At 53.0% G+C, this 17,278-nt stretch overlaps 1 protein-coding gene across 1 annotated transcript in view; it reads right to left on the reverse strand.

The window, feature by feature from the left end:
- The window catches only part of GLB1 (galactosidase beta 1), a 97,145-nt gene that overhangs the window by 16,205 nt on the left and 63,662 nt on the right, over positions 1-17,278 (reverse strand). Inside the window, exons 11-14 of the mRNA XM_051818535.3 lie at positions 10,289-10,363; positions 8,091-8,180; positions 4,149-4,262; positions 2,475-2,606 (exon numbers count right to left, since the gene is read on the reverse strand). Coding sequence (XP_051674495.1) covers positions 2,475-2,606; positions 4,149-4,262; positions 8,091-8,180; positions 10,289-10,363 — 411 coding nt within the window. The remainder of the gene's footprint in view (positions 1-2,474; positions 2,607-4,148; positions 4,263-8,090; positions 8,181-10,288; positions 10,364-17,278) is intronic.

Consider the following 17,278-nt stretch of genomic DNA (forward strand, 5'->3'; position numbering starts at 1 on the left):
CAGCAGGGGACGAGGGACATCGAAGTGACATGGATCTGGCTGAGGGCTGAGTCCCTGCTCCGGAAGGGGCGAACTTCCCACACTCTGAGAGGTCAGGGTGTCGCCATAAAAGGCCCGATTTCCCGCTTCTACAGAAGGGAGGTTTGAGCTGCCGGAGCACCTGACCCTGAGCCCCGGCCTTCAGTGTTGGGTTCAGGGCCGCTGCTAGAAAGGAAGACGGAACGCAGGAGGGCAGAGCAAGTGACTGGGAGGAGACAGGAGGGAGAGCAAGTGAACTGGGAGAGACAGGAGGGAGAGCAAGTGAACTGGGAGAGACAGGAGGGAGAGTAAGTGAACTGGGAGAGACAGGAGGGAGAGTAAGTGAACTGGGAGGAGACAGGAGGGAGAGCAAGTGAACTGGGAGAGACAGGAGGGAGAGTAAGTGAACTGGGAGGAGACAGGAGGGAGAGCAAGTGAACTGGGAGAGACAGGAGGGAGAGTAAGTGAACTGGGAGGAGACAGGAGGGAGAGCAAGTGAACTGGGAGGAGACAGGAGGGAGAGCAAGTGAACTGGGAGAGACAGGAGGGAGAGCAAGTGACTGGGAGAGACAGGAGGGAGAGCAAGTGAACTGGGAGAGACAGGAGGGAGAGTAAGTGACTGGGAGGAGACAGGAGGGAGAGTAAGTGACTGGGAGAGACAGGAGGGAGAGTAAGTGACTGGGAGAGACAGGAGGGAGAGCAAGTGAACTGGGAGAGACAGGAGGGAGAGTAAGTGAACTGGGAGAGACAGGAGGGAGAGTAAGTGAACTGGGAGGAGACAGGAGGGAGAGCAAGTGAACTGGGAGAGACAGGAGGGAGAGCAAGTGAACTGGGAGAGACAGGAGGGAGAGCAAGTGAACTGGGAGGAGACAGGGCGGCCACTGTTGATGGGAGGGTGTGAGGGCGCGGACTCTGTCCCTGTGCAGACCCGGGAGCTTGTCTCGATTCTGGGCAGCTTGGCAGGCCTCACGGGGACGGCCAGGTCTGAGTGCACCCACCTGCTGTGAGCGCCAAGCAGAGAACACTGTGCTGTCTGCAGACGAGGGAAAAGCTAGGACTTGCACTTAGAAGTGGCTCTGTCTGTCTTCCGGGGGCCAGGGCTGGAGTCTTCCTGGCTCTTCACTTTGCCTTCCCTGCCTTTCACATGGAACTCTTCCTTCCCTAGGGGACCCCAGATTAGTCTCAGGGTACCTTCTGACGCGAAGCCTCCACTGCCCATTAATTAACTCAACCAGCGTTAAGCAGCTCCTTGCTGGGAAGCAGGGACCCTGAGACTACACAATAGAGTCTTGGTCACTTCTGCTTAGTGTGGTCCATGCCAGCCGGGCAAGAAGGCCACTAATGATGGCCTGAGCACAGGCCAGCAAGAGAGGCTGCATCAGAGGCAAGGGTGGCCCATGCGTGGCAGCTACCTCAGAGCACAGCTGCTTGGCCCGCGAGGGTCAGGAAACAGCCCCAGACGCCTGCCTGCCCTCGTGCAGTGGGGTCCTTGCCCTCTGAGAGCCCCAGGGAGCCTGCATTCTCACTCCTCTGAAGCTGGCAAAGCGCCTCACAGAGGGAGCTTCCCAAGGGTAAAGCATGTTCAAGGTGCTCCTCGGAACCCAGGCGCACCAGGCTCCGGAGCCCGGAAGCTGGTGAGAAGCATTGCAACAGGAGGAGGCGTGCACTGTTCAGAGTCCCTCCTGGAGTGGCCCCCCAGGCCCACACAAGAGCAGACCAGATCCTCAGCTGGCTTTGTGGGTAAGGAAGTGCCTCTGGCGAGCAGGGTGGGTATTCTGAGCTGAGGAAAAGCACGGTGGTGTGGCTTCCTCCTGCTTTCTATAGGATGACCACACTCAAAGACAAGGCAGGCATCTGTTTGCAAAACTGCACTTTCTCAAACCTGCAGAGGAACTCAGCTCATCCAAACACCTGCATGCAGGCCACAGAACAAATCGGGCTATGTTTCCTCACCAAACTTGGAAAAGGGCGTGTGCTTAAAAACAAAACTGACTGTGGGGCCAGGGTTGTGGTGCAGTGGGTAAAGCTGCTGCCTGCAATGCTGGCATCCCATATGGGCGCTGGTTAGAATCTGGCTGCTCCACTTCCGATCCAGCTTCCTGCTAATGGTCTGGGAAGAAGCAGTGGAAGATGCCCAAGCACATGGGAGACCTGTAAGAAGCTCCTGGTGTTGGACTGGCCCAGCCCTGGCCATCGAGGCTATCTGGGGAGTGAACGAGCGGATGGACTGTCTCTCCTTCTCTGTCTCTCCCTCCCTCCAACTCTGGCTTTGAAATAAATATTTAAAAAAAATGACTCTCTGGTGTTAACTGTCTTGATTGTGCTGATCATTTCATAACATATACCTTAAAGGAAATTTATTTAGTACTGCGACGCTAATGGGTTGCAGTTTGTCACAGATGCGACAGGCGCTCAGGCCTGCAGGCCTGTCAGTCCCCGGGTGTAGCCTGTCCTACCTTAAAGTCGTTGATGGCTGTGCCGTAGTTCACGCGCCCCATGTTCTCCACGAGGAGGTCCAGCCTGGCTCCAGCCTTCCCCTGAATGCTCACCGTGAGCACTCTGTTTCGCTCCAGCACTCCCTGCGGAATCTGTGGGTTCAAGGCCACGTGAGAACTGAACCCAGGGAGGGGAGGAGGAGCAGAGGGCGGTGGCGGGCTCGAGTTCTTGCGTGCAGTCACTTGGCCTGCAGGGACTGCGACGATGGCCCTCAGCTCATGTCACTGACTCGGGTGCCCTGCTCCACGCCAGTCTCTGCTTCCTGCGCAGGGAAACTGCCAGCCACAGCTCAAAGTGTGGAGAGGCCTAGGCTGGGTCCCTGTGCCTGGGCTGCTTGGCTGCACATCTGTTTTTAGTGGGAAGGGAACAGAGGCAAAATTCCAGGAGAGGATTCCTAGCAGAGGGGACGGCCTTGTGTTCCCACAGCACAGAAGTCAGCCATTAAGAAATAAGGGGCTGGCGCTGTGGCGCGGTGGGTGAACGCCCTGGCCTGAAGCGCCGGCATCCCAAATGGGCACCTGTTCGAGACCCAGCTGCTCCTCTTCTGATCCTGCTCTCTGCTATGGCCCGGGAAAGCAGTAGAAGATGGCCCAGGTCCTTGAGCCCCTGCACTCACGTGGGAGACCCTGAAGAAGCTCCTGGCTCCTGGCTTCAGATTGGCTCAGCTCCGGCCATTGTGGCCAATTGGGGAGTGAACCATCGGATGGCAGACCTCCCTCTCTGGCTCTGCCTCTCCTCTCTCTGTGTCACTCTTTCAAATAAATAAAATCTTAAAAAAAAAAAAAAAAGAAATGGCTTCCAAATAACATGGAGAGATGACACAAAATCAGAGAAGTGAGATAAAATCAGGTAGGTGGAGTATTCTCACCTCAAAACACTTGCTCTGATCCGGTGAGCACAACACTTATGTAACAGGATGAGGACAAACGGCGGGTATTTTATCAGCAACATATTCCTAATATTTAAAAGGTCAGATTCTTAAAGACTGACTTCAGGCCAACCCCAAGTCCCTAAGACAACTCCCAACCTGGAAGCCAAGGTAAGGTCATCAGAAGAGAGCACAGATCTCAACGACTTGTCCCGCTGCCATGAAGGCTGCCGGTGACAGGAGGACGGAACATTTTAAGTTTTCTTGGTCAGGCAAAATCTTCCGTGTGTTCCTTCATGATTGGAGTGAGATGAGTGGAAATCCCAAAACAAGTCCGTATTTTGTGATGAAACAAGGCTCTTTGTGGATTTTTGTTAACAACTGTGAGTGACCCTGCAGAACACAGGGGCGATTTCCTGTGCAGGATGGTGGCACGCAGGTCAGTGGGCTTGAACAGTGGGGCATACGACACTGAAGTAGAAATGGACCCCGTCGCGGGGAAAGAAGGCACTTAAGGTTAACACTGGTCAGCCAGTGACGGCAGCCTGGGACAGGGAGGCCAGGTGAGAGTGGCCCTGTGCATAGCCATCAGGGGTCAGATGGGTGCGGGTGTGTCCTGTGTGGATGCGGCACACGTGAGGCCGCAGCAGCACGCGAGGGGCAGGGAGAGGGCTGACGCCTGAGGTTAGAGGTCAGTCAAGGGCTCAAGCGCACGGTCACACAGACAGGCCACACGTCCCCCTGTCTGGGCAGAGACGATTCTTACCCCGTCCACCGCGACGTAGGCCCGGTCGTGGACTCCGTTGCGGGGTGAGGAGAGGGGTGTAGGGTTGCTGCAGTCCCGAGGCAGCGTTGTTCGGTACAGCACAAAGCCAAAGTACTGGGGAGAGAAGGATTCAAGAGAGACGCGTGAGTGCTCCGGAGCACTTCAGGAGGACCGGTTACCCTTGGACTCCACGCGTGGCGGTGATGCTTGGGACATCAGAATGAGCAAGAAGCTGCCTCTGCCCACAGCAAAGCTCGACCTGAGAGGAGGGAACTGGCTTCGGGACTGAGAACACGAGCAGCTGTCGTGACGGCAGACGAGAGACCTCCAGGAACCCCGCAAAGCGCCTCTGCCAGCACCCGGCCCAAAGGAGGAGTCTGCACCCGGGCAGGTAGAGCCCTTGCGCAGGGTCACTAGGGGTCAAATCCTATACACAATGCATCACACACGCTAGTCACAGAAAACTGACGTCCACACATAACAAAGAAACATGGAAACATGAGAAAACTAGGTACTGATTCAAAATGTCTGCAGCAAGATCAACTTGTCTTTGCATTTCGTTTCCCCACAAGCATTCTGAAGCAGCTTCATATATGGAAAACCGACATCAAGTCAAAAAACAGAACCATGAAAAACCAACAACAAGAGAAACCAAGACAAACCAGCAACAACAAACCCGAGGTGAAGATCGCCTCAGCAAAACAGGGCCCAGACTCGGGCTGAGCCTGCTCGTGCACAAACAAGTGCTCATCAGAAACCACCTGAAGCGGGGCTGGCACCGTGGCACAGTGTAGGCCTCTGCCTGCAGCACCGGCATCCCGTGTGAGCGCCGGTTCCAGCCGTGGCTGCCCATTTCCAATCCAGCTCCCTGCTAATGTGACTGGGAGAGCGGAAGATGGAGGATGGCCCAAATGCTTAGGCCGCTGCCTCCCACCTGGGAGACCCGGATAGAGCACCAGGCTCCTGGCTGCAGCCTGGCCCAGACCTGGACATTCTGGGGAGGGAACCAGAGGATGGAAGATCTCTTCCTGTCTCTCCCTCTGTCTCTGTAACTCTGCCTTTCAAGTAAATAAATCATTTATTTTTTTTAAAGAAAGAAACTAAGCAATGACCTAAAGTGAAGCAGCAGGGGCAAGACAGGGACCAGGGAGTTAACCAATGCTGGGTCAGAGAATATTCCTAGAGGCCGACATCCCTGGTCCAGAAGGGAGGCCTCAGCACCCACGGCATCACAGGGCCTCTGCCAGGACACCTGCTGCAAAGGCGAATCCGAATTGGACCCAGCATGGAGCACAGACAGCCCTGCTTCTAGGGCCTCAACTGCGGAAGGGATGCGGGAGAACCCAGGAGACACCAGGCCACCCTCCTGCCCTGCTGAGCACAAGACCCGCTGCCAGCCTTACCACACCTCTGTGTGCAACACACCCCTCCCATCTCCCTCCCTCTCAGCCCCACCTGTTACTTGTTTTTAAAAGCAAAGGGATCAGTCCTAGCTCACAGGTTGCAGGGCTTCCAGGAAGGGAGCAGAAGCAACGGTGCTCCTGGTGCAGGGGTGGGAGGAGGCAGGGAGACGCCGCAGGGAGCCACATGTAACCGGCGAGCCCTGCCTTGGCCAAAGGTCAGGAGGCGGAAGGGGTACGAGAAAGAACAGCACTAGGGCTTCCAGGGGCGCCGGGCCTCCACTCCCGGGCTCCAAGCTCTGCACCCTGGTCGAGTCTGCAATCCCCACAGCTGTGGGGTGAAGTAAGCCCACCAGCCAGGCGAGGACAGACGCACAGCAGGGTCCACTCGGACTGCAGAACCCAGCCAGTGGTGGCGAACAAGTGTGCACCCTCGTGTGTCCTTTCTGTTGATCACAAAATGGAACGGATGGGATGGAATCAAAAGGGTAAAAAACAGTAACTGGAGGCAGAATACAAGGGCGCTTTAAAACGCTCGTGGAAAAGTGGAATTGAAAGATGATGTTGGTGCATTTTTAGAGAGACTCATGGATAAGGCTTTCCTAACACCCATTTCCATGAATGTTCTGAGGGCAGAGCGAAGACTGGTTATGTCAGGCTGCTCCTAGAAGGCGGCCTCCACAGGAGAGCAAAGAAGACCCAGGTAGCTTTCTACTTCCAGAAATGGGCTGGGATCTCAGTGGTTCTGAGTTCCCTGACACGGTGCCCTGAAAAGGACATGTCCCCTTGTTGTGTTCCTGGCAAAACATCCCAGACTCATCAGTGAGGGACAGTCTACAAGCAGCCCAAAAACTCTTTAAAAATGTCCATGTCACGAGACAGACTTAGCAACAGGTTCAGATGGAGGAAGAGTGAAGCGGTTTTCTGACTAAATGCCATGTGTGGGGCTGCAGCTGTGACACAGTGGGTTCACTCTCCCCGGAGATGCCAGCATCCATGTGGGAGCTGGTTCGAGTCCCGGCTGCTCCACTTCTGATCCAGCTCCCTGCTAATGCACCTGGGAAAGCAGTGGAGAATGGCCCCAGGTGCTTGGGTCCCTTGCCACGCTCTGGGAGACCCAGATGGAGACCCTGTGTGAGGGACCTGGAAGAGGCTCCTGGCTTCAGATTTGCCCAGCTCTGGCTGTTGTGGCCATTTGAAGAGTGAATCAGTGGATGGAAGATCTTTCTCTCTGCCTCTATCTTCTAAATTTATAAATAAATATTTTTAAAAAAGATACATGCTGGCCAGCGCCATGGCTCACTAGGCTAATCCTCTGCCTGTGGCACTGGCACTCCGGTTGTAGTCCCGGTCAGGGCGCCGGATTCTGTCCCGGTTGCCCCTCTTCCAGGCCAGCTCTCTGCTGTGGCCAGGGAGTACAGTGGAGGATGGCCCACGTGCTTGGGTTCTGCACCCCATGGAAGACCAGGAGAAGCACCTGGCTCCTGGCTTCGGATAGGCGCAGTGCGCCAGCCATAACGGCCATTTGGGGGGGTGAACCAACGGAAGGAAGACCTTTCTCTCTGTCTCTCTCTCTCTCTCACTAATTCTGCCTGTCAAAAAAAAAAAAAAAAAAAAAGACACACGCTGTGATGTTGGGGGTGATGCTCACGACTCACTCACAGGGTCAGAGAAGATGCGCACGTGGAGAAAAAAGCAAACGAGGCTTAGCGGTCGAGTCTGGGACGCGACTGCTCTTGGCGCTCTTGCTGGAACCTGTGTTCTCACTTACTTGAGAGGCAGCGAGGCAGGGAGGGCTCCCAGCTGCTGGTTTATTCACTCCCCGAATGCAACAGTGGGGGCTTGGCCAGGGCTGGATCCTGGAGCGGGGAATCAATCCAGTCCCCCACATTGTGGCCAGGACCACTGACCTGAGCCATCCCCCGCTGTCCCCCAGGGCGCGCTGGCAGGAAGCTGGAGTCAGGAGAGGCAGGTGGTTACTGACCCCAGGCACTTCTACTGGCAATGTGGGCGTCTTCACCACTAGGCTGAATGCCAGCTTTTTTAGGTTTGAAATTCCCCCCCAAATTGGTAAAATCATTATAAAATACAGATGGAACAGGAGACTGTAAAACATTGTAAAACAAAGAAGGGGCAGGCCTTGGAGATAAAACCACTGAAGTAAGGATGTGCTGTGTGCTCTGGTCTCGTCAGAAGCAGGAAACGGGATTTCTAAGAAACCAGAGAACACACCCTCCAGCGCTTCAAGCTCTCCGCGCACAGGCACAGGCGTGACTGACCGTGTTCTGTGAACGCTACAACAGTGGGTTTTACTGGCGCCCAGCTGCAAGCTCTCACTAGCTCAATCCATGCACTCAGTCTCTGGCTCGTGCAGGCTGAGCTGCTTCCCAGGTGAGCGAGGGAAGAACGGCTCCGTGCACCTGGGACCCGGCACACTTGCTCACCACGTGGGTCCCTGCGGCAGAAACGGCGTGGCAGAGCGGTGCAGAAAGCACAGTTTTGCCAGCGGGAGAAAGGCGACGCGTCACCTCGGTAGGCTTACCTGTTTCACCTGGGTAAACGTCAGGGGGTAAACACTGCTGATGGGCCCCGAGGGACACAGGACATCCAGAGCCGCCTCCACTGTCCTTAACTGAAGAGAGAAGAGCGTTCACTGCTTGTCACACGGAGCACACGACACACCAGTGGATGTGACCTAACCCCTACACACACTCAAATCTTTCAAACTCTATCCCGCATAGTTTCCCAGTCCCCCAATCTACCCCGAGTCCCAAACACTATAAATGACGGCAGGAATGAAGGAAGTTCCAGACTTGGCTATTCAGAAATACACCTGCTCAGAGAAAACAGAAAAGGTCCTTAACATGGACCAAAACCAAGTGCCCGGGGCTGCTGCCTCTGATAAGCCTCCCCACACTCACTCCCAAGTAGCTACACGAAGCCAAAGCAGTAACTGAAGACAAATGATACCACACTAGGTCAGCGGTGCTTTGACAGCTTCTCTTTATTGCAACAGTTTCACAGTTACTCCGCCCTCCTCTGTGCTCATCCAGAGCGTAATTCCCACGCCCTGCTCATTCACCAGCTGTCTGTCTCTGAGATGATCGGCTCCCCGTGGGGAGATGTGTGTGCTGACCCTCAGCACCCAGTGCCCAGCAGACACCTGTAGGCGCGCACTGTGTTCAAAGGCTCCCAGGACGCCTCCTCTGATGCAGCTGTCGCAGGAGGAGCAGCAGCTGCCAGCCAGTGCATGCCACCTGCTCCAGGTGTGACGGGGCCTGCGCCGCCGTGGCGAAGCCCCGCAACTCGCAGGGAGGCCCTGGGAAGTGCGGCCCATGAAGAGAAGCGGGAACAGCGACTCCGAGGCCAGCTGAGACGTGCAGAGCCAGGATTTGCAGTTAGGACTGGCTCCGAAGTCCAGAGTTTTCCAGGGCCCAATACTGGCTAGCGATTTTATAAACACTGCGTGGTTACCTTGCTGGTGTGTAGCACTGAGGAAGAAAAACCTCAGTAACAATTCCATCGAGACGGCCACTGAGCCTGGGTGTTCACCCTCCCAGACAACTGAAGGAAAATGCTAGAAGCTTTTGTTCTGTATAACTGTCCTGCATGCATGTGTTTCAGTTACATGCTGATTTGCTATTTGAAAGTGACATTCAGTTAACAGTGGGAAGCTGTTTCTGTTCATGCAACTGTCCTTTATGGAATACAGAACACGCTTCTGGTACTAAACTACCTTGTTTCTGCAATGCTGTTTGAATCGCTGAGTTATTTTCTGTGCCCCCAAGAAAAAACTACTCCCAGCTCTAAAACCGACCAACCAAACTTTCTTCTCAAGTAGCTATGGCAATGCACAAATAGAAAGAGCTCCCTTCACAAGTGTGATTAAAGTTTGATTAGCTAAAGATTCTATCAGCCAGAAACCACAGTCTTTGTAGAGTGTGGCCCATCTATCTGATGTTAGGTGGAAAATGTTACAAGAGCTCAGCCAATGAACCAGAATGTCAGAGGGCTTCTCGAATGGAAAAAATTCAACCATGATGTTTGGCATTTTGCTTTAAGATAAAAACTTACGATGCTATTTTAGAAGCACAAGATTCTGAAGAAATAGTAACTGTGTTTTTTATTTCTTGTGAATGAAATCATGTAGGAGTTAGGGACTGCGTAAGGGGAAAACCTGAAGACACAGAAGGTCAAAACAAATGGGCTTTGGCTTACATCACCTCCTCCACGACGCGAGAGCTCTCTTCTCTCCTATGCAAGACTCAACTAGCTTTCTCCGCTGATGCCCCACGTACCATGTGAACGATGGATCACAAAAATTAGGACATGGTTTTGAGATGGAAGGGAGTATATAACTGAAGGCAGGGACCCATCAAAGTGCCTGTGGTTTTCGGAAACCCTTAAAAAAAAAAGGTGAACCACGGCAGTCTTGCCTGCCAGAAGGAGGTGGCACGCTGTTTGGACAAAGTTTTCTGATGGTGCTTTCAACAACGATAACTGAACCCAGTGACCCAGACAGTGTAAGACGCCGCCTACTCCTGTTCACGCCCCAGTGGCTCACCCCATCAGTACATGCACACGCCTCCTCATCTCTCACCTCGTCATCTTCCCAGAAATATTAGCCATCCCCACAGAAAATGCATTCACAGAAAGATCATGAATCAATCCCCAAGCGTGATACCTCTCCCCCCTCCTCACCGCCAGTGCAATCTTGGTGTTGTTATTCTGTTTTCTTACCTTTTTCAACGGGACTGTTCCATATGCAAACTTTGGTGTGGATGGAGGAATGGGACCTTCTGGTAACGCTACAAACTATCAGGCGGAATGGAAAAGAGACAGGCTGTTACACCCAGGAACACACCCATAGCATTCATTACCAAACGCGAGATCAAAGACTCTAACACAGTACTAGTGATCTCTGGAAAGCAAAGGAACAAAGGACTTCTTCCAAAACAGCAGCTGGTAGTTCTGACCTCGAAGTCCGTGTCTGTTTTCAGCTCCAGGAATCATCCAAATCATGCTAGAACAGAGAACTTCAAAACAAAAATGGAAAAACAAGTAAAGAGAAGGAGAGTGAACACAGAAGACTGGGACGTGGGGAAGACAGGAGAAAGGTATGTGGTGAAACAAGCTCCAGGCCATGGCCCTGCGTAGGACAACGCTCAGCGCTCTGGGACTCCTGCGTCAGCGCAGACGTACGGTGCTTACAGACGGTGTTTCCACACGTTTAACAAAATGCAGAATGAAGTTGCACATGTATGTTTTATGTCTGCTGTGTTGCTTCATAAACATTAGCCATATGAAGGGCAAAGGCTCACAGTGCAGCCAGTGGTTCAGATAACAGAGGGAGAGAGGGGGAGAAGGAGAGAGGATGGGCACAAATGATGACGCCAATGGAAGGAAATGTGGACTTGCGTAAAGCTGGGTGAGCAACAGAGAAAACTCCTGGTGCTGTTTTTATCCTTGCAACATTTCCGGAATTCTGAAGTTTTTAAATAGTTAATAAATAAATAGAAAACCTTATTAAACACTAAATCAATCACACACACACACACTTTATGGACTCAGCAGGTCTGTGTGTTCGACGCAGGACCTGGAAAAGCCAGTGGCCCTCTGGCATCTCCAGGTAGGTTCTACTGTGATCTCTCACAATCCTTTTTTCTTTTTTAGGATTTTTTTTGCTAATTTATTTATTTTTATTTGAAAGCCAGAGAGATGGAGCTCTCCCATCCAGTGGTTCCTTCCCCAAATGCCTGTGACTCCAGGAGCTGGAAACGTCCCCGGGTGGGGGGCAGGGACTCAAGCATTTGAGCCACTGCCCGCTGCGTCTCAGGTGCACATCGCAGGAAGCTGGGATCTGGCGCGGCGCCAGGGCATTCCAGCAAGGGATCAGGTATTCCCGGCAGCATTAACAACGCTCCAAGTCCTCACCCTGCTTACTTCCATTTGTTTTCTCCTTTTTTTTTTTATTTTTTTATTTTTTTATTTTTTTATTTTTTTGACAGGCAGAGTGGACAGTGAGAGAGAGAGACAGAGAGAAAGGTCTTCTTTGCCGTTGGTTCACCCTCCAATGGCCGCCGCGGCCGGCGCGCTGCGGCCGGCGCACCGCGCTGATCCGATGGCAGGAGCCAGGAGCCAGGTGCTTTTCCTGGTCTCCCATGGGGTGCAGGGCCCAAGCACCTGGGCCATCCTCCACTGCACTCCCTGGCCACAGCAGAGAGCTGGCCTGGAAGAGGGGCAACCGGGACAGAATCCGGCGCCCCAACCGGGACTAGAACCCGGTGTGCCGGCGCCGCTAGGCGGAGGATTAGCCTAGTGAGCCGCGGCGCCGGCCTTGTTTTCTCCTTTTTATAAGTAATAACAGGGGCTGTCACTGTGGTGGAGTGGGTAAAGTTGCCGCCTGCAGTGCCGGCATCCCTTATGGGCACGGGTTCGACTCCCAGCTGCTCCTCTTCCAATCCAGCTCTCTGCTGTGGCCTGGGAAAGTGTAGAAGATGGCCCAAGTGCTTGGGCCCCTGCACCCACGTTGGAGACCTGGAAGAAGCTCCTGGCTCCTGACTTCGGATCGGCCCAGCTCGTCATTTCGGCCATCTGGGGAGTGAACCACTGCATGGAAGATTTTGCTCTCTCCCTCTGCTTCTCTCTCTGCCTTTCAAATAAATAAATAAATAAATCTTTTGAATAAAATAAAAGTGGTAACACTAATAATTAATTTAAGAGAAAAGCCTATTGCAATGAGAAGCAGAAGTCTCCTGCCTCCATTTTCTCTGTTTTCTAAATTTGAGAGGTGGAGACAGAAACAGCGAGAAACAGAGAGCTCCTGTTTGCTGGCTTCCTTCCCAAGTACCTGCAACAGCTGGACTGGGCTGAGGCTAGCGCTGGGAGCTGGGAACGCTAACCAGAGTCCCTGCCACTCAGCCAGCTGCCTGCCCCTTCTCTTAGTTCTATTCTGCAGAGGCGACTACTTTAAAATAACTTAATTCTTCCTACTTTTACATCTCTGATCTCTAAATAATACGCAGCTACTTCCAATCTGATTAGCTAAAACGTAAATGAGGTGTAGCTCAATTACCCCACCTCAGATCATTCTTCTGTGTTGCCAAATGGTCATATCAGCATTTTCAGTTTCTCTACTGGTTACTCTTATACTTTAAAATTGCACCCTCATACATTTAATTTTTACTACTAGTAATTGGGACATTGTCCTTTGTGGTGACATTTCTAAGACAAGATTGTTTTATCTGCACCTTCCCTGAGCTCACCCCATACCAACATACCCCTCGACATCATCGGCACAGCTCAAATCCTCTGTGCTGGGGTGGCGGCCAACGTGCTGGCTGGGATGCCTGCATGTCACGTCGGAGCACTTGGTTTCCGCTTCCCACTAATGTGCACCCTGGGGGCAGCAGGTGATGGTTCAAGTAGCTGGGTGCCTGCACCCACGTGGGAGACCGGGACTGAGCCAGATCCCAGCTCCGGGCCAGGGTGCTGTGGGAATCTGGAGAGTGAATCAGTGAAGGAGTCGGTTTCTGTGCCAATCAAATAAAACAAATACCATAAATAATAATAAAAAAGAAGGACATAGGCCCAGCACCGTAGCTCACTTGGCTAATCCTCCACCTGCGGTGCCGGCATCCCATATGGGCCCCGGGTTCTAGTCCCAGTTGCTCCTCTTCCAGTCCAGCTCTCTGCTGCAGCCCAGAAGGCAGTGGAGGATGACCCAAGTGCTTGGGCTCCTGCACCCACATGGGAGGCCGGGAGGAAGCACCTGGCTCCTGGCTTCAGATCAGCACAGCGCCGGCTGTAGCAGCCATTTGGTGGGGTGAATCAACGGAAGGAAGACCTTTCTCTCTTTCTCTCGCTGCCTGTAACTCTACCTGTCAAAAAAATAAATAAAATCTTAAAAAAAAAAAAAAAAAAAAAAAAAAAAAAAAAAAAGATGGGGCCGGTGCCATGGTTCACTTGGTTAATCCTCTGCCTGCGGCGCCGGCATCCCATATGGCCACCAGGTTCTAGTCCCAGTTGCTCCTCTTCCACTCCAGCTCTCTGCTGTGGCCTGGGAGTGCGGTGGAGGATGGCCCAGGTGCTTGGGCCCTGCACCCCATGGGAGACCAGGATAAGTACCTGGCTCCTGGCTTCGGACTGGCGCAGCTCCGGCCGTAGTGGCCATTTGGGGGGTGAACCAACGAAGGAAGACTGTCGCTCCTCCTCTTCATGGAGGAACGACACAGGACCCTGCGCTGTTCTTTCGTCTGCTCGGCCCTCCCCGGGTTTGCTGCTGGTTCTTCCCGGGTTGGCTACTATCCCTTCCACCTCCGTGGAAGGGCAGTTCCCCCTGGCCACATTCCCCACTTCCGCAGGGGAGCGGCACACCGCCGGCCGGCTTTCTCGGGGGCTGCACGGGTTCCCTTAGATGTTCCCCTTAGATGTTCCTGGTGCATGCCGTCTCTCTCCTCCTTTATAGTCCTCCTCCGCCAATCCTAACTCGGCTGCCCACACGCCGAGTACGCTGCTCTCCTCCAATCAGGAGCAGGTCCTACAGTTTATTAGTTGAACTGGAGGCAGCTGTGCGGAAGCTGTTTACTTCTCTCCCAGCGCCATATTGTGGGAGAGCAGATGCATAGAATAAGTCTTAATTCCAGTAACTCAGTCTAGTCCGGGTTGCTCCCCACAGATCCCCCTTTCTTTTTATTTTTGGCGTTGATACGCGCCTGTCTTCGGTGTCCCGCGGCACACACTCTGCTCTACTTGCTAGAGTTGCCACAGGCTCTTACAAGTCCTATCAGGCAAACCGAATCCGGGTCCTCTCTTCGCCATGTTATGAGGTTTTTAGGCGCTGATGCGTGCCTGTGTTCGGTGCCCCGCAGCGCATGCTCTGCTCTGCCTGCAGGGGCTTACAAGCTCTATCAGGCAAACCGAATCCAAGCCTTCTCATTGCCTTTTTGTGGGGAGGCCTTACTGATGTTAATTCGTGCCTGTCTTCGGTGACCTGCGGCGCATAAGCTGCTAGCCGCCGCAGGTGCTCATCGTGCTCATCGCCTCACTTAATCAGGCAGACCGAATCCAAGCTCTCACATTGCAGTGTTGTAGGGAGGCCTTTCTATTTCTCTATTTCTCTATCTCCGGGCATTCCTATTTCTCCCATTTTACTTCTATCTTCCAGCATTCCTATTTCTCTCACTTTGCTTCTAAACTTCTGTTTCTCTTATCCCCGCGGTTTCCCGGCGCCCGCCTGAGGCTGCTTCTCGGCACCTTGCCCCGCGGCGGCTTCACAGCTCTGCGCGGCTTCCCGGCGCCTCGCCGGCTCTGAGCCGCTTCAGCCTCTCTCATCTGCACGGCTCGGCTTTGCGCGGCTTGGCTTCGCGCGCTCCGCGGTCTCCATGCCTTTCGCGTCTGCACCACGGCCTCGCGCCAGCCCCGTTCCCTATCTATTCACGCCCCGTGCTCTCTCTGCACGCGGCGGCTTCTGCGAGTAACACAGCGTAGCTTACGTGTCCGCCACTAGCATTCAATCTAAGTTCCCCGGGCTAGCCTGGCGAATTCAACCCAGCATACGTCTCCGCCCCACAATTTGGCTTCCCGTCCTTTGCTCCCCGGGCTAATCAGACGGATCCCAATCTGGCTTACGTTTCAGCTTCTGGTTTCAACTTTTCGCCCCCTATTCCCGGGCTAACTTGAGAATCCCAAAGTGGCTTTCGTGTCCGCCTTGGCCTGCCCCCCACGGCTTCAATTTCCCTAACAGTTTTCTCTACCCGGTATGTTTCCCCAAGTTTTCTTCCAACAATATTCCTCCCTCATTTCTCCTGGCCTCTCCCCACAGTCCGCATCCGAGTCTGTTTGTTCTAGCTTTCACTTTCGCTTTCGACCTTAGAGATTTCTCCCAGCTTCCCCCCGTAGTCCGTATCTGAATCTATGCCTAGGCTTTCAACAGCTTCTTCCGGCACCCTTTTCGTCCGGCTTTTCCCTAGGCTGTTTGCTAGTCTCTCTCTCCGGTAATTTTCCCATTTCTTCCCATTTCTTCCCTCCTAAGTTTGCTATCCGTCCTAGGTTTCCTATCCGAGTCAGGTTTCCTATCCGTCCTGGGTTTCCTATCCGAGTCACGGCACCATTATGTCGCTCCCCGTCTTCGTGGGGGAACGACACTAAACCCTGCCTAGGCTTCATATCCGAGTCACGGCACCATTATGTCGCTCCTCCTCTTCATGGAGGAACGACACAGGACCCTGCGCTGTTCTTTCGTCTGCTCGGCCCTCCCCGGGTTTACTGCTGGTTCTTCCCGGGTTGGCTACTATCCCTTCCACCTCCGTGGAAGGGCAGTTCCCCCTGGCCACATTCCCCACTTCCGCAGGGGAGCGGCACACCGCCGGCCGGCTTTCTCGGGGGCTGCACGGGTTCCCTTAGATGTTCCCCTTAGATGTTCCTGGTGCATGCCGTCTCTCTCCTCCTTTATAGTCCTCCTCCGCCAATCCCAACTCGGCTGCCCACACGCCGAGTACGCTGCTCTCCTCCAATCAGGAGCAGGTCCTACAGTTTATTAGTTGAACTGGAGGCAGCTGTGCGGAAGCTGTTTACTTCTCTCCCAGCGCCATATTGTGGGAGAGCAGATGCATAGAATAAGTCTTAATTCCAGTAACTCAGTCTAGTCCGGGTTGCTCCCCACAGAAGACCTTTCTCTCTCTCTCTCATTGTCTAACTCTGTCAAAAAAAAAAAAAAAAAAAAGACATGTGCAGGAGGTGATATGTTGTGATTCCAACTCGACTGCTATTTTTACAGCTCTATCTCACCTCCTTTACTGTTTTTTTTATATTTTAAGATTTACTTTATTTATTTGAAAGACAGAACTAGAGAGGTAGAGATAGAAAGAGAGGTCTTCCATCCGATGGTTCACTCCCCAGGTGGCTGTAATGGTTGCAGCTGCGCTGATCTGAAGCCAGGAGCCAGGAGTTTCTTCTGGGTCTCCCATGCGGGTTCAGGGGCCCAAGGACTTGGGCCATCTTCTACTGCTATCTCGGGCCATAACAGAGAGCTGGATCAGAAGAGGAGCAGCCGGGACTAGAACCAGCTAACACTTCAGGCCAGGGCTTTAACCTGCTGCATCAGAGCGCCGGCTCCAACCTCCTTTACTGTTTTAACGACAGGACAGAGGTGCGTTGACCCAGAATGCCAAGAACACTCCAAATTCCCTACAAAATCTTCTTTTCCATTTTCCCTCTTAGACCTTCTCATTATACACCCACCTAATGTTAATCTAAAAGATAGTTTTATAATTTCCTATCACCATTTACCAAGAACACTTTTGGCATGGCCAAATATTAACAAAAATTTTACCAATTGCATATCATGGTGCTTTAAATGGCTATGACGGAGGCCGACACTATGGTGTAGCGGGTAAAGCTGCTGCCTGCAGTGCCGGCATCCCATATGGGTGCCAATTTTAGTCCCAGCTGCTCCACTTCTGATCCAGCTCTCTGCTATGGCCTGGAAAAGCAGTGGAAGATGGCTCTAGTGCTTCAGTCCCTACACCTGCGTGGGAGACCTGCAAGAAGCTCCTGGCTTCAGATGGGTGCAGCTCCGGCTGTTGCGGCCATCAGGGAGTGACCCAGTGGACTGAAGATTTCTTTCTCTCTCTCTGCCTCTGCCTCTCTGTAACTCTGCCTTTCAAATAAATAAATAAATAAATAAATCATAAAAATAAGTAAAAACTAAAAAAAGAAAAAAATGGCTAT

Source organism: Oryctolagus cuniculus, chromosome 4, assembly GCF_051225735.1.
Source record: "Oryctolagus cuniculus isolate XC-2025 breed Fujian yellow rabbit chromosome 4, ASM5122573v1, whole genome shotgun sequence".
NCBI lineage: Eukaryota > Metazoa > Chordata > Mammalia > Lagomorpha > Leporidae > Oryctolagus > Oryctolagus cuniculus.